Raw genomic sequence first — 14,177 nt, forward strand, 5'->3', positions numbered from 1 at the left:
TAATTTTTGTCTTAAAATGACAGGAAGCAAAGGTCAAGGATTGCAATGACAGGAAGCAAAGGTCAAGGCTTGTAATGAAAGAAAACAAAGGTCAAGGATTGCAATGACAGTGAAGAAACGACAATTACTTGCAGAGACAGCCAATTAGAATAAAGGTTTGCCGAGACAAAGTTTTCATTCCAAACTCTCAGCTAACAAGTGTGTTATTCCACACAAACAAGCTCAAACCAACGAGCGATGGCAAAACACTTTTCTGCGAGCTCTTTATTCTCCCTCGTCAGTCAAACACAAAAATCAAAGCCAGCAAACGTTTGGCTTGATGTATGACAATTCCAACTCCTTTTTCTTAAATATTTATGTTTCGCCAACAACAAACAACGGCAACAATTCAATTCCAAAAATAATGAAAAGACTTCCATTGTTTAGTTTCTCTTTCTTTTGCTTTATGTTGTCTCAAGCCTTGGAACTTCTTCTCCTGTATCCACATAAATTTCTATTCGACAACACACAGACAAAATAACTTTCTCAGAAACTAAATATCAAATCATTCTGCCACCAGGGCCTTTTTAAACGAAGAATTCTGTCAAATGTGTGATAAAAGCATTATTTTACATCACTGTTAAACAAAACTTTGCGAAGCACATTGACATTCAAAAGTTAGTGTCCAGTCAAGAAGGCATTTCATGTCGGGATTGAAAAATCCGAGAACATAAACTGTACAAAAGCAAGTTTATTTCATAAACTGCTTGCATAAAGCCCAATGATAAGAAAATTCAAAAAGTTCCTAGCATGTTTAAAATAATTAGCGGTTAAGTGCAAAAAGAGGAATGTTCTGAAAGGAAACCTCCATTCTGAGACATGTGGGTGCGTGTGTGGGTGTGTGGAGCAGGCTGGCTGGAAATATATCATTTTTATTGTTAATCAACTGACCAAGAAGTCAAGACAGACGCACTCAGAAATCTTGCAAGTGTTATTGTTTTCCATGGAAGTAACCGAAAAACGAGACTTGATTAATGGACTTCGCTGAATCATGTTTTTTATGTTTCTCTTGAAGATTGTGTGAGAGGGAGGAGCATGGAAAAACAGTTTTACACCAATGAAGCAAATAAGCTGTCTATTCAGTAAACACGTGTCACAAGCAGACAAAAAAAATCTGCCCGAGAAAGAATCTGAACCAGGACAACCGAGATCATTAACTGATGACAAGGACTCGGTTGTCGCGCCTCCAAACGAGAATCGGATGAAGGAGAAAACAAATAAAATATGATTGTTTGTTATCTCGAAGCTAATTACACGAAGCTGTGGATGTAGAGACATTTTGAGCCTGCAAATATAGACTGAAGAGGTTTTATTTTAAAATCGTATTTGTTGACAGGAAATTCGGAGACCGCGACAAGTGAGAAAAAAAAAAAAGGATTTCTGCACTTTCCAATGTTTCATTCCTCCGCCACTGTGATTGGATTTGTTTGGCTTGTTTTGCTGGCTGCACTTTGTGGATATTTTTCTTTGGAAATCATTCAGTGGCTGTAGAAAACAAATAAAAGTATTTCCTGTTTATGGTCTGGACCACAATTTTTTTTCACATGCTTTCACGTGGATCTGTGTGAAGGTAAGAGCGAAGCGGATCGAAGGTGGGTTTGTAGAAGATGTGTGATTTCTTCATTCTTTCCTACCTTACACACCGGAGTTCAAGCTGTTTGTTAGTATTGTATCGCTGCTGGATTTTATGTTTGTAGAAAATTTGCAATTGTTTTTTTTTCTCGGGGCAGCTCGTTTATGTATGTCATGTTTCGGTTTGTTGATTCAATCTCTGAACTTTGAACTATTTTATCCTTTTCATCCACAGTCCTGTAACTTACGATGTTCTTTCAAGTGAACAAATATATTTTATTGTAGCTGAACAAAGGTAGCCACAAAAGTACGAACTTAAAGAACAATCATGGGGTTGAACTGATTGTGTGTGGGTTGATTGTGTCACAAGTTCGCCATCCACCCCGTCAGTCTGTTACAGCGATAACTCTCAACTTCAAGGGAGAGAAATAAAAACAAAAATCGAGTCCACCGATCGAGGGCACCTCCTCACGACTTGGTCATCCTCGTGGTCCTTGTCCTCCTGTCATCTCAGATACTCTCCCTGCAACGATGAGGGAAATTCCTGATTGTAAATGATCGAAATACAGATTAACAGTATTGATGTCCACGAAAGAGGTCTTTTGTTTGTTTGGTTGGTTGGTTGGTTGGTTGGTTGGTTTTTATTTATTTTTTTTTTTTTATTTATTTATTTTATTTTATTTTATTTTATTTTATTTATTTTATTTATTTATTTTTTTTTTGCTTACTTCCACACAGACCTACCAGCCATTTCACTTTCTAAAACCATGTAATGAAAGATTGTTTAAAACAATTTTCTTTTCACGTTTAATCATAGTAACTGTCTTCAAAACAAGCTTCCTCAAAAACGGATTGGGCCTTATTTTCCCCACGCACTTCTCAGATTTATCTACTGTCTTCTGGAAAGTGAGCACACTTCATTAACGGTACAACACCTGTTTCTCGTTTCTTTTAAGAGCTGACTCTTGTTTTTTCTTTCAATCAAACGTCCCCACAAAAGAGTTTATCTTTCTTGTCAAGAACTTATTGCTCCCATGCAGGTTTAATCTTCTCAACTGCCTTTTCTTCCTGCTTCAGTTTGAGAAAGAGGCTCAGTAGTCTTGTTGAACACCTGATACCTTTATTTGTTTCATCTTCGCAACTGCCGCCTGTCTTTCGCTCTCTTGAAGAACGTTCGGCAGTGGGTCCTGAACTTGATGGAGGTCAAGGCCGGGCAGTAGGGAAGTATGGCGAAGTAGAAGTAGAAGGAGAACTGGAACACGTGGTGAAGCAGGATCTCGTCCTGCGTGTGGCGCTGCTGGTAGGCCCAACGGTGCACGGTGACCACCAGAGTGGACACCGCCCGCGGCACCACCAGCACCAAGAAGAAGACCGTCTGGCTCAGCACCAGGCGGTGCACCTCGCGCTGCTTGCTGGTCACGTGACGGGACATCGGCAACGTCGACCCTCTGCCCTCCACGCGGGACGAGTCGTCGCCTTTGGGACACACGCAGCGGAGGGCGTCCACCTCGGTGCTGCAGGTCCCAGCCGCGAGCTGGTAATGGTATGGACCTCCGCAGCAGTGAATGCAGACGACGACGACGAAGAAGACGATGAAGAAAAGAGAGGGAACCACCAGCAGGATCAGGACATCGAGGACGTTGAGGATCTCCATGGCAACCTCGTTCTCTGGGATGACGGTGCAGATGCGCACGCCTTTGACGAGGACGGAGAAGTATGTCCAGGTTTTGTAGGAGTAGACGGTGAAGCCCAGCACCGACACCGCCAGCACGGCGGTTTTTGCGGAGGTGGGGCTGCTCAACCATCTTGCCGCACCCGGTCTCAGCCAGTTCCACAGCACCAGGTAGGCACCCAGCACCCCGTGCCAGAAGGTGACGAACGGGAAAAAATGTGAGGAGAAGATGTAGACCTGACACAAGCCTGGCGCCGCGAAGACGTCCACCCCGTTGTCGGCCAACCACGACAACAACACCGTCAACAGGAAGGCGGCGCTGGCCACGTTGAGGCACACGAGAAAGTGCGAGAGGAACTTGCGGCGCATGCCGGTCCCCAGCAGGACCAAGATGCCCAGCGTAGAGCCCAGCAGACCGACGAAGATGAAGAGAGGCAGGAGATAAATCTGCAGACATTCCAAGGCGTGCTGCAGTTGTTGCCCCTCGTCCTGCGTGAAGGAGTTGTTTTCCATCCCGGCGGACCTTGGTATCAGGAAGTTCGTGTCATGGCTGGGGGAGGAGGCTGGAGAAAACGATGAAGAGTTGGGGAATAAAAAGGGATGGAGAAAAAATCTCATCCCGTTACCACAAGATGACCCCATGACAAGTCGCTCCTTGGCATCGCCCCTTTGCATGGTATGGATTCTGTGCCACGTCTTTCAATGTCGGTGGTCTAAAAACATTTTTTTTAATTACTTTCAAAGAAATCCATTAACTTGGCTTCTTTTGTTGATGTAATTTGTTTTCTTTATCTCCTACACTTGGCGAAAGGAGTTTGAAACAAAAACACAGCTCGTGTCTCACGTGTAACCGATATAAGAAAACACGAGAAAGAAAAAATGGAAACAGAGATTTGCCCTCACGCCTCAGAGATGGACAGTCTTGCTTTTGGGCCGAAGAAGTGAATTTTACAGAAATTGATTGCCCAGTCTCTTGACATGCTCACGATGTAGAAGTTTTTCCGATCCTTAATTTACGAACAGTCGGGGGTCACCAAGGGGGCAGTGAAAAGTGTGTTCTTGTGCAGCTGCGTGCGTGGGTGGACGATTGCATGTGAGTTCCTTTTTGTTCGCCCTATTTAGGTGGAAAAAAGTTGCTTTGTGGGTGAAATAACTGTGTTTCTTTGACTAGGTTGAAAATGGCAAGAAACAATGTTATGTGGAGTTGTTATAACAGACTCCAGGGTACAACAACAGTTCAAAAGGTCGACAATCAGAAAAGCTAGAGGAGATTTGTAGAATTTCCAAGGGAGCCTGCCGAGTGGATACAATCTGTTTCCCAGGATCCAAACAAGGGAGCGGAAACGCTCGTCATTATCTCCCCTAGCCAGCTGAGCGTCAAATGAGTTGTCGGAGCTGAAGATGAAAGCTACTCACGCTTTGGTCTGCACCATGCAAACACACTTCCTCCACACCACAGTGCACCAGGTTCCTACCCTGGGGGTACATAACCTAAACACCAGTCGATCTTTTTGTTGCGCAGGTCCGTAACTCGTCAACATCTATAACCTTCCAGTTATCTCCTCTTGGTAAGAACTGTTTCCGCTGCTAGTCGCAGGTTCTGAGAACTAACAACCATCTCCATCGCATCTCCATCTCCTGAGCCTTGAACTGTTAAAGATGTTCACTTGATCGTGGGTTATCTTCCTTTGAAATGCTAGCATCCTTCTGTTGCGATGTTTGTGACAATCTGATAAGGCAAAAACAAAAATTGTATTATTAATGATTGTTATATTCAAACTAATGATATTGACAACGAAACAAAAATTATTTTAATCATTGTTTTTAATCGAGACTTCCGAAATGTGTCATCAATAAGTCATTGATTTATTATTTGTTTCTGTTTTCTAGCGGATCATATAAGTTGGGATTAATTACTAGACGAAGTAGAAAGACGGTCATTTACCTTAAAAACATGTTTGAACAATATTCTACACCCAGCTTCCTCTTTACAAACTTAGTTGACTTATTAGGAAAGGGAAAAGCAGAAGAGAGAAAAAACATTGAGCTCAGACTTCCATGTTGTTCACTAGACCACGTGACTTCTTGAGTGAGTCTTTATAGAGCAAACGTAACACCAGAAAAAATATCTTAGCCAGTGCATCAAAACTTCTGTTTCAAACCCCAGAACAGCATATATATATATTTTGCATTAGCAAGTAACAGAAAGGATACAGCTCAGAAAGAGGGCAATCACCTTGTTAAAAATGTGCCAAGTGCTCATCTGACAGAAAATTTTTGGTGGAAAGGTTGGATTAAGGCATTAAGCAGTTCAATTCAGTGCACTGAATGTGGATGACAAAAATCATGGTTACAAAAATGTAAGCCAGGGCAGAAAAGTTATGAACGAGAAATTTCATGAGAAGGCAACAATATTCTTTTCAATTATTTTTTTTTCGAGGAGAAAAACAATATCTGTAATAATAAATCAAAAGAAGAGTTGTCCTTTGAAATCAGAACATTTCAGCAGAAACAGCAAGTAGAACTAAAGAATTTAAAATCACCATGCCCGACTTCCATTAATTCTGAGGAGGCTGATGAATGCGGTTTCATATAAAGATTCGTTGTTTTACAATAAATTTAAGAAAAAGAAAGTTTGTGCAGATTTTTCATTGAACGCTTATTATTTTTTGTTAAATAGTTAAAATAGCAATGATGGGTATATGGCTGTTTATTGAACGAAACAAATCTTTTGTATTGAACACAATTATGCATATGATATTACTGTAGGTGTGAAGAGAACGAAAAAACACTGGATAATTACTGGACTGAGCGAAAAGCCGAGTGGTTAGAATGCTGGCGTCCGCACTGACAAAGGTAATAGGACGTCCTTTACCTTTACCTTTACCTTTACCTTTACCTTTACCCTTACTGCACTGAACTGATTTTTCCCCATTGTTCACAGATGCTTCACTGAGTTCTGGGACACAATCATTAGGATTTTCTCATTTAAAACTTTGCATTGACTTCTACATGTATGACAGCATGCAATCGCAAGTACCTCCCTGACATCTCTACAAATAAACACGACCTCAGTCATCAGACGCAACGTGTAAAGAAAAACCGGAAAAGGATATAGCATCACGTCAATCCGGCGCATGCGCGACGCAACTAATCTGTTCCCGAGCGAGAGACGGTGATTCATCTGACTTATTGTTTTTGTGATTCAGCTCGAGGTCGGGATGTAAGAAAACGCGGCCTACGTCCTACGTCATCGTTATCAACGGGCTCGGCCACCCACGTGGTATGTAACGGGGCTCAGCAGGCGAGGGGACAAGAGGGAATTTCAATGTTCAATCGGGCTTGCAGTTCTCCATGCTGCTACTCAATACGCCCCGGGGACCTGGGGACCAGACAAGCACTTTGCTCGGAAAATTGCTGACAAGGTTCAGGTACACTAGTGTGGCAGGGAGACAGAGCTGCGTGTGGTTATTATTGACCAGGATGGTTAAAAAGACAAAGGGAGAGAAAGAAAGAGCTAAATGGAGAAAACACATTTTTCCTTCCTTTATTGCCTCCTACATTATACACACACGCACGCACATACAAATACATGCTCGTCAATTTTGTTTTGTTAGACACCTTTGCTTCTAAATTTTTCTCACGGTTCCATACCTTAGCAAAGAAGGAGGCGGTCACAGGTGCTAGTGTTATGTGTTAGTCGTTGTTTTAATTAATTATTTATATTTTTTTACATTGCACAATGAGTAAATATCCAGAAAAGCAGCTTTTTTAAATTTTGATGCTCACGATGTGTTTCAGCTTTCTGACAACTTTCTGAAAGAATTGTTAAGCCTTGAGTGATTTGAATTTTGATAGTAATCTTTCCCAGTTTCTTTACAGTCTTGGAAATTGGGAAAAAACTTCAACGATGTCTTAGGTGGCTCAAGTTCTCCAAAACCGATGTGCGCATCCATCAGCTCGCAAATCCCAAGCTGCCCATCTGTAGTAACAGAGAGTAAACACTTGCTCATGTGTCCGGAAAAAAGAACATCTTCGCGGATTCTTGTGTAGAAAAGATCTGAGTATCCTTGGAGCTGGTTAACGGGATTGTTACTTGGCAACTGTCTTTTTTTTTTGTTTTGTTACCCCTTTGCTTGTAAAACCAGTTGATGGTGCTTCGGTGAAAAGCATGGATTTCATTCTATATGACAGTTAGCTTGTAGCATCTCTCCTCCATACAATCTGAATCACGATGTCACCGAGTTTAATTCTGGCAAAACTTGTTTTATATAAATAATTTTCCTAATAAGTTTTAGAGCTTCACAAAGAATGTACAAAGGGTCAGCAAGGCGTGCAAGAGTAACCCAGAAGAGGTCAGTTTTACAGATTTCAGCTTTTAACATTCGTTGGAAAGGATCCCCTGTTGTGTGCAAATCAGATAAACAATTCTCTGGTTACAAACTTTTTAAGCCCAGATGCCATAAAGCAAATCTGTACCACATTTTTCAAAGACAATTTTCTCTGGAATTTATTTGCCTAACTTGGTTAAGCGATGCCTGGCTTATCTCAAATGAACACATTGTAAATCGGAGAATTGCAAGAGAAAAGACAAGAATCGTCTAGAATATAACATTTCAGTAATCAAGAGCAATACTTTAAAGAAGTTTTATGTATCTGGAAATCTTTCAGAAATGGTTTTAAGATAACATAGATAATATAACACTTTATTTATCCTAGAGAGCAATTCAGGGCAGCTCGAAATACAAGCATACAACAATACCATATCCTATTGATATCCGCCAACAGACATACCTTCATATTTCAGACACCTGTATTTATTCACTTTCCATGTAACGAAAGGTAGGATGCTAAATAAGAATTGTATTTATTTGTTTTCCATTGCATACAAAATTGTCTCAGGAATGGTAAACTGTTTGTAATTCGAAGACCGCGTTGTCCCAGAAACAGGACTCGATGGTAACTCAAAGACAGTTTAACCGTCAGCACCGCAGGGTGAGTTCTCAAAGATTACTGTGTCTGAGAATGGAGAGACTGTAGAAGTATTGTATAATCTATCAAGCCAGTCGACTCAGTCCAGACCAATCCATCAAACAGCTTGAAATATCATGCTGCCATCAGAACCCAAAAAGAAATTGCAAAAGTTTGTAGGCGATTCCCTAAGGCTTACACAAAACACAAATTACAGTAGAAAAAGTAAAAATAAAATGTGACAACATGAAGAAAGAAAAGCGAGAAAGACAAAACCAAAAAATTTCTCTTTGATATATCACCTTTCGATTTTTTCAACGATTTTTTAATATTGACGAAAACAAACCAGAGCGAATTTGTTTAATCCATTATCTTTATTTTTCAGATGTTTTCATGAATTTTTTTAGAGTTATATTTTATTTTATGAATAAAAGGTATCATGCAAGAAATTAAATTGGCTTTTCGATATTTCTTTTGATTACGAAAGATGTTTCCGTGGAAACTGCCGAAGCAGGTAACAGGGGCAGCAAGGAACATTACATGACAAAATCTCGCCTCGCGGGCATCGAACGAGACGAGGCAAAGCAATGTCAACAACTGGAAACACAAAAGAAGACTAAACTATTTCTTCTGTTTATTCTTATTCCTACATGTTTCTGTCTGCATCACAAACAAACGGTTGTTACTGAGCCTCCAGGATCGATGGCAGACTCCGTGTAAGAACCTGAACAAGCTTCCTGCTTTTGTTATCAAGATTGATGGAGTGATGTTCACAGTTCTTTTCTTTTCTTTTTTTTCTTTTTTTTTTTTTTTTTTGGTAGGAATGGGAAGGGACAAACAGAAAGACAGAGGTAAAATGGCTAAAACACTGTTAGTGGATAAGATTGAAGGCGATGGTTTCAGTCCGGTTGAAAAATTTCTTTCTTTCTTGCTTTAGTCTACTTTCGCTTCCTTTTTATTTACTTTCTCCAGTAGTCCTTTCTGCGAACCCATTTCTGCTTCCCAATATGGCGAACCCCAAAGCTCTCAGCTACCAACATCACTTTTTAGAATCGCCAAGAGGTGTACGTCGGATGACAATGGTTAAAGCACGGGAGTCGTAACCCGGAGGTGTGTGGTTCGATACCCGTGAGGAACAGCGAAGTTCTCCAAGTCAACCCAATTATCGAAAATGGTTGATTGACTCCAGAAAGTTTTGTAGAAGTAGAGCTGCGAGAGGGAGAGGACATGGGTACCGACTTTCAAAATTAGTGATAATAACTGACCGAAAAAGGTGTGGTCTAACCTTATTTCCCCTTCTCCTTTACCCAACGACCTAATAAAAGAGGTTAAGGGAGGATTTTGATCTTTGACTCTTTAACAGATGTTTCTCATTGTCGTTCATTATCTCGTTGTGATTAAAGTATCCCTTTGAAACTGTTTGCTTGGCTGGTTTTCCCGTCGTAAATAAATTATCATTGCAGATTTTTTTTATCTACAAAGCTGATTATTTACAAAGGCTTTTACTGGAAAATAATTCCTTCTTTTCCGACTGATGTTGCCACTTTTGTTTGGGAAAGTTCATAAACTTTTGAAGTTATTTTGGACGCCACGATATACGCTCTCAAAACCCGGAAAAAAGACAATATTAGCAAAGTTTTAGAAATTTATGGTTAGGGAAAGGATTAGGATTAGACATCTCTAATAATCCCTACTCTCAGATAAACCCTAGTTAGCCGTAGCACATGTCAGGTTGTGAGGAAAGATTCATGATATCCACGAGCCTTTGTAACAGAAGTTTGACATGTCTTCTGGAGAGCCAGGTGTGGACGGCCATCAGCAACACAGACAAAATCGTCGTTCGTGAGTTAGACATTGGGATGTGGAGGGCGAAAGAGGTAGTTGCACCCGGCTAACAAGCTTTCTCGGGTGCGATAGCGCGCTTTGATGACATCAGACAGCAGAAAGAAATTAGAAAAGGCGGATAAACAGTGCCAGAATATTTTTACCTAGAGAACTTTGTGAGCACAAGCCGATAACGCGAAGAATAGATGCTGACGACGAGGAAAGAGAGAAGAACCATTGCCCCTGTTACTCTAGCAATCCTAATATGAATATCTACCGTGGACCTGGAGTGGGTGTACCCCAAGAAATGAAAACTGTTCCTGTGCTAGGGATGTACTTGGTTCATATAAATCTCTGCTTTGCTCTTGCCAGTGACTAAGACATCGGTCTTGTCAGTGCAGTTCTCTATCCTATCAGACCCCGGATGTATACAAGTTTGTAATCAGACTGTCATGGAAGTCTTGCAGTTTGCTGTTGGCGCTTGGCCTCGGATCAATGTCGTCTGCAAAGGTTTGCATATTAGCCTCCCACTCAAGGAAAATGGAAATGGAAATGGAATGGTCATGAAAGATTTCTCGCATGATGTATTCCTAACAGACGTTGAACATAGGAGCGAGAGGAGGGAGCCTCGCCGGTCTATCGTGTGAAAAAAAGGTTTGGATGTCCAGTAATATTGAGCTTCTTAGGCTCTTACAAGGCGCTTGATGACGTCAGCAAGGTCCTCAAAAAATCTTTTCGTGTTACATGCCACAGACCCTCGTTACAGACTCTGTCGAATGCCTTTTTCAGCTCGATGAAATTGTGGAAGATATCCCGCTGATAAGATGCTTTTCTATCATAAAAGGACAGTTGAAGAAGTGTTTAGCTATGTATAGTCTTCAGGTGCAGCTATCACTAGATACTAGCTGGATTGTGTTACTAGTATTATAAAAAAAATCGTACATTTTTTTCAATTCAATCAAATTTTACAATAATCTTTCTGTTGCAGAAAAGTTATAGACCATATTTGGTTCCGTAGGCTATATCTGGTTACTATATTTTTCTCCACAACATCTTCATTTTAGTTTTATTTTAACTGTAATGAAAAGAACCTCGAAAAACCATTAACGATTTGAAATATATAAACACTTGGCAGGAGAAAACGTGTGACGAGGTTGGATTTATATATTTTACAAACAGAGAGGATTCCTCCTTCGAAAAAAGATGTAGTGTTGGAAAACATTCTGCTGGTGCATAGAGAATTAAGTAGTGATACATACTGAGAATACAGAAAGGAAGGGAAGCAGACTGAGGACCAAAGAAGAAGAGCCTTAAATGTGGAGCCAAAGTAACACCAGAAAGAGGGAGAGAGAGAAAGACAAGCAGCCTTGAAGACTACCGAACAAGACCTGAAAGTGAAAGGCCAAAGAAGCGCCAAAGGTAATGAAAAGCAGACTAGCAGACAACTGACCCGGACAACCCCAGGTACCCGAGCTAGCTATTCAAGAAGATAAGCATTGAAAGTGAGTACTACATGTGAGTTCTCAGCAAGCTCACAACAACATCGTATGCACGTGACCACAAGAAAACATTCTTTGTAGATTTTACATTATTTTCTTTCTTTCTATTTCTTTCTCCATTTCTTTTGTTTCATTTATTTATTTACCTTTTTATTTATCTTTTCTATTTTAGCAAAATTTCCTTCTTTATTTCCTAGTTAATGATAGACCGTTGTACAAAGGAGTAAACATACTTTGAAACAAAAGCAATTACAAAGTAAGAAAAGACCTTTCAGACGACACATAATTACACTGTCTGCAGTCTACACGCAAGATCTTGTTTTGTTGTCTGTCTGTCTGTCTGTCTGTCTGTCTGTCTGTCTGTCTGTCTGTCTGTCTGTCTGTCTGTCTGTCTGTCTGTCTGTCTGTCTAAGCCTAATCACGATGATCAAAACTTCTTGTGTCGTCCTTTCAAAGAGATAAAAGGAGAGAGTGCTCGAGACTAAATGTGTTTTAGACACCGAAGGGAAATGAGAGTCGCCTCGTCCTTAAGAATGTCGCCCATAAAATAAAATCCTTACAAATAGTTTGGAAGCAGCAGGTTTTTTACACGACTCTTTTATTTTCTCACAGCAGGTGAATCCACGACATTGCGGAGACGCAGGATACTAGTGAGAAATGTTAAATATACAAGAAATTGTTGAGTATTTTACAGAAAACAACCGAGTGTCAAGACGAGGGATCTGAGACAATAGATGGTTAGCAGACTTCCCTCTTCTGCGTGTGTCTTACAATCACATTTAGAACTTTGGGTTTTTATTTGTTTTAAATTGTTTATTTGCTCATAATTTTAGATGTAAAGTTATTTTTAGTTTATGCATTTAATGTCTTTTTCTCTTTTTTTGCGCTTGGGTCATCCTAATTTTTCTTAGTTTTCATTTCTGTCAAAAGAAAAAGGCAACTATGATTACCTTGGCTCTCTCCTCTGTTTTTAATGCTTGTACTTGCCAATGTCATAATGTGCAGAAAAATATCACAAAATCTGATGAAGCCGGAAAGTTGAGATGATGGCGAGTGGTGTGTGGTGGTTACAAGAAGTTCGGTTGGCGAGTGTTTGGCTTTCGTTTCCCAGAGACATCTCTCCAGCTGTGACCCTTATTTTTAGGATTGACTGTTGGTGGTTTTCTCCACAATGGTGGTTTTCTCAATTATTTAAAGACGAGACTGTGTCGATAACAGGTTATTAGAGTTTATTTTTAGCATCGGGTAAAATTAAAGTTCCGCCCAGTTGTGATCCTTTCCTTTGACTGGATAAACGTCTACTACTGCCCTACCCCTCAACCACCACTATAAACTAAAATGATATTTAATCTTTTTTTTTAATTTTGTAGCTACAAAATCAGAGTGAAATATCATTTTGCGAACAAAATTGGCAACTCCACATGATGCTGATTAATAATAATTTGGAATGTGTAACAATTCCAAACTGAGAGTAGTATTTTATTTTTGCTTATTCAGTGAGTATGAATAGAGAGTACCGTTTGTAACTTCAGATCGTATAACTTTAAATTTAACTTAGTTGTTAAGTGCTGTGTAAAGTTTAAAACGATTAATTGTATGCCTCATCTTTTCTCATAGCAGACGTATGGTCGCCTCCGAAACCAATTAATTTACTCAACTCACACACCAACACCTGACTTCTGTAAACCACATTTTTAAAATGCCAGAAATACAGTATCGAGCAAGGTTTTTCTCGATTGCTTCTCTCCCTTTTCAGCTTAAACCTACAGTGTAATTTAAACCAAATTACTCCCCCTTTTTTTACTTTCCATTCCATCTCCATCTACCCTAAAAACAATTACTCATTGCTGTCTATACAGAACTTTTCTCTGCTGACTGTTAACTCTCACCTTTAAAACCGCCGTCACACAGGAGCTGTCGGGGAGCCAGTCAACCACAGCCGCTGACGACGTCGACAATGACGACGACAACGTGTAAATCCACCGTGCAGCAGCATGTCAGCCTCGCGAGCCGCTGCAGCAGCTGGTGGCGAGTGGCCTGCGTCAGCTTGCAGCACAGCAGACGGCAGACAGCAGACGGCAGGGAGGATGGCACTGGGTGGGTAAGCTCAGTGATGGGATTCGTGGCCATCTGAGAGGTGAGGGGGAGTGTGGGGAGAGGGAGGGAAGGTGGGGAAGGGAGGGGTTGGGGGGGCGTTAGGGGTAGAGGATCAAGGAAGGTCGCTAAAGAAGAAGAGTGTGTGTGTGTGAACACTGATGTCTTTTCATTTTGAATAAAGTAGTTCTAGAGAGGATGAACTCTTTTTGTGATATATGTGTCGTACACCATCTGCATCAGGTCTGTATGTTTGTCTGTTCTGTTTGCAGTCTATTGTCCCCCACACACCTCTCTCTTAATTTTGTGAAGATGCTTGAGACGCAAAGAAAGACATTAAATGTAGACCACACACACACATGCTTACAAATATACATACGCACACATGGACACACAAACACACGTATTCACGCACACACACACTTTTCTATACAACTTCTACAATTTCATTTCACTGCTTGCATTACCAAAGACACTTTGTGGTAGGCTAATTTATAAGACATTCT

General features: G+C 40.6%; 1 protein-coding gene across 1 annotated transcript; it reads right to left on the bottom strand.

Annotated features, from left to right (window-relative positions):
* Positions 1-272: 272 nt before the first annotated feature.
* Positions 273-13,557, bottom strand: LOC112567327. Its single transcript, XM_025243976.1, has 2 exons — positions 13,467-13,557; positions 273-5,012 (listed from the first exon to the last, which is right to left on the bottom strand). The coding sequence occupies exon 2, from the start codon at positions 3,956-3,958 to the stop codon at positions 2,741-2,743; it is 1,218 nt and encodes a 405-aa protein (XP_025099761.1). The 5' UTR covers positions 3,959-5,012; positions 13,467-13,557; the 3' UTR covers positions 273-2,740.
* Between the last annotated feature and the right edge of the window lie 620 nt (positions 13,558-14,177).

The sequence above is a fragment of the Pomacea canaliculata genome, linkage group LG6, assembly GCF_003073045.1.
Source record: "Pomacea canaliculata isolate SZHN2017 linkage group LG6, ASM307304v1, whole genome shotgun sequence".
Classification (NCBI taxonomy): Eukaryota; Metazoa; Mollusca; class Gastropoda; order Architaenioglossa; family Ampullariidae; genus Pomacea; species Pomacea canaliculata.

Excerpts from the sequence above, each read along its gene's own strand:
- LOC112567327 (XM_025243976.1), bottom strand. The coding sequence starts at position 3,958 with ATGCAAAGGGGCGATGCCAAGGAGCGACTTGTCATGGGGTCATCTTGT.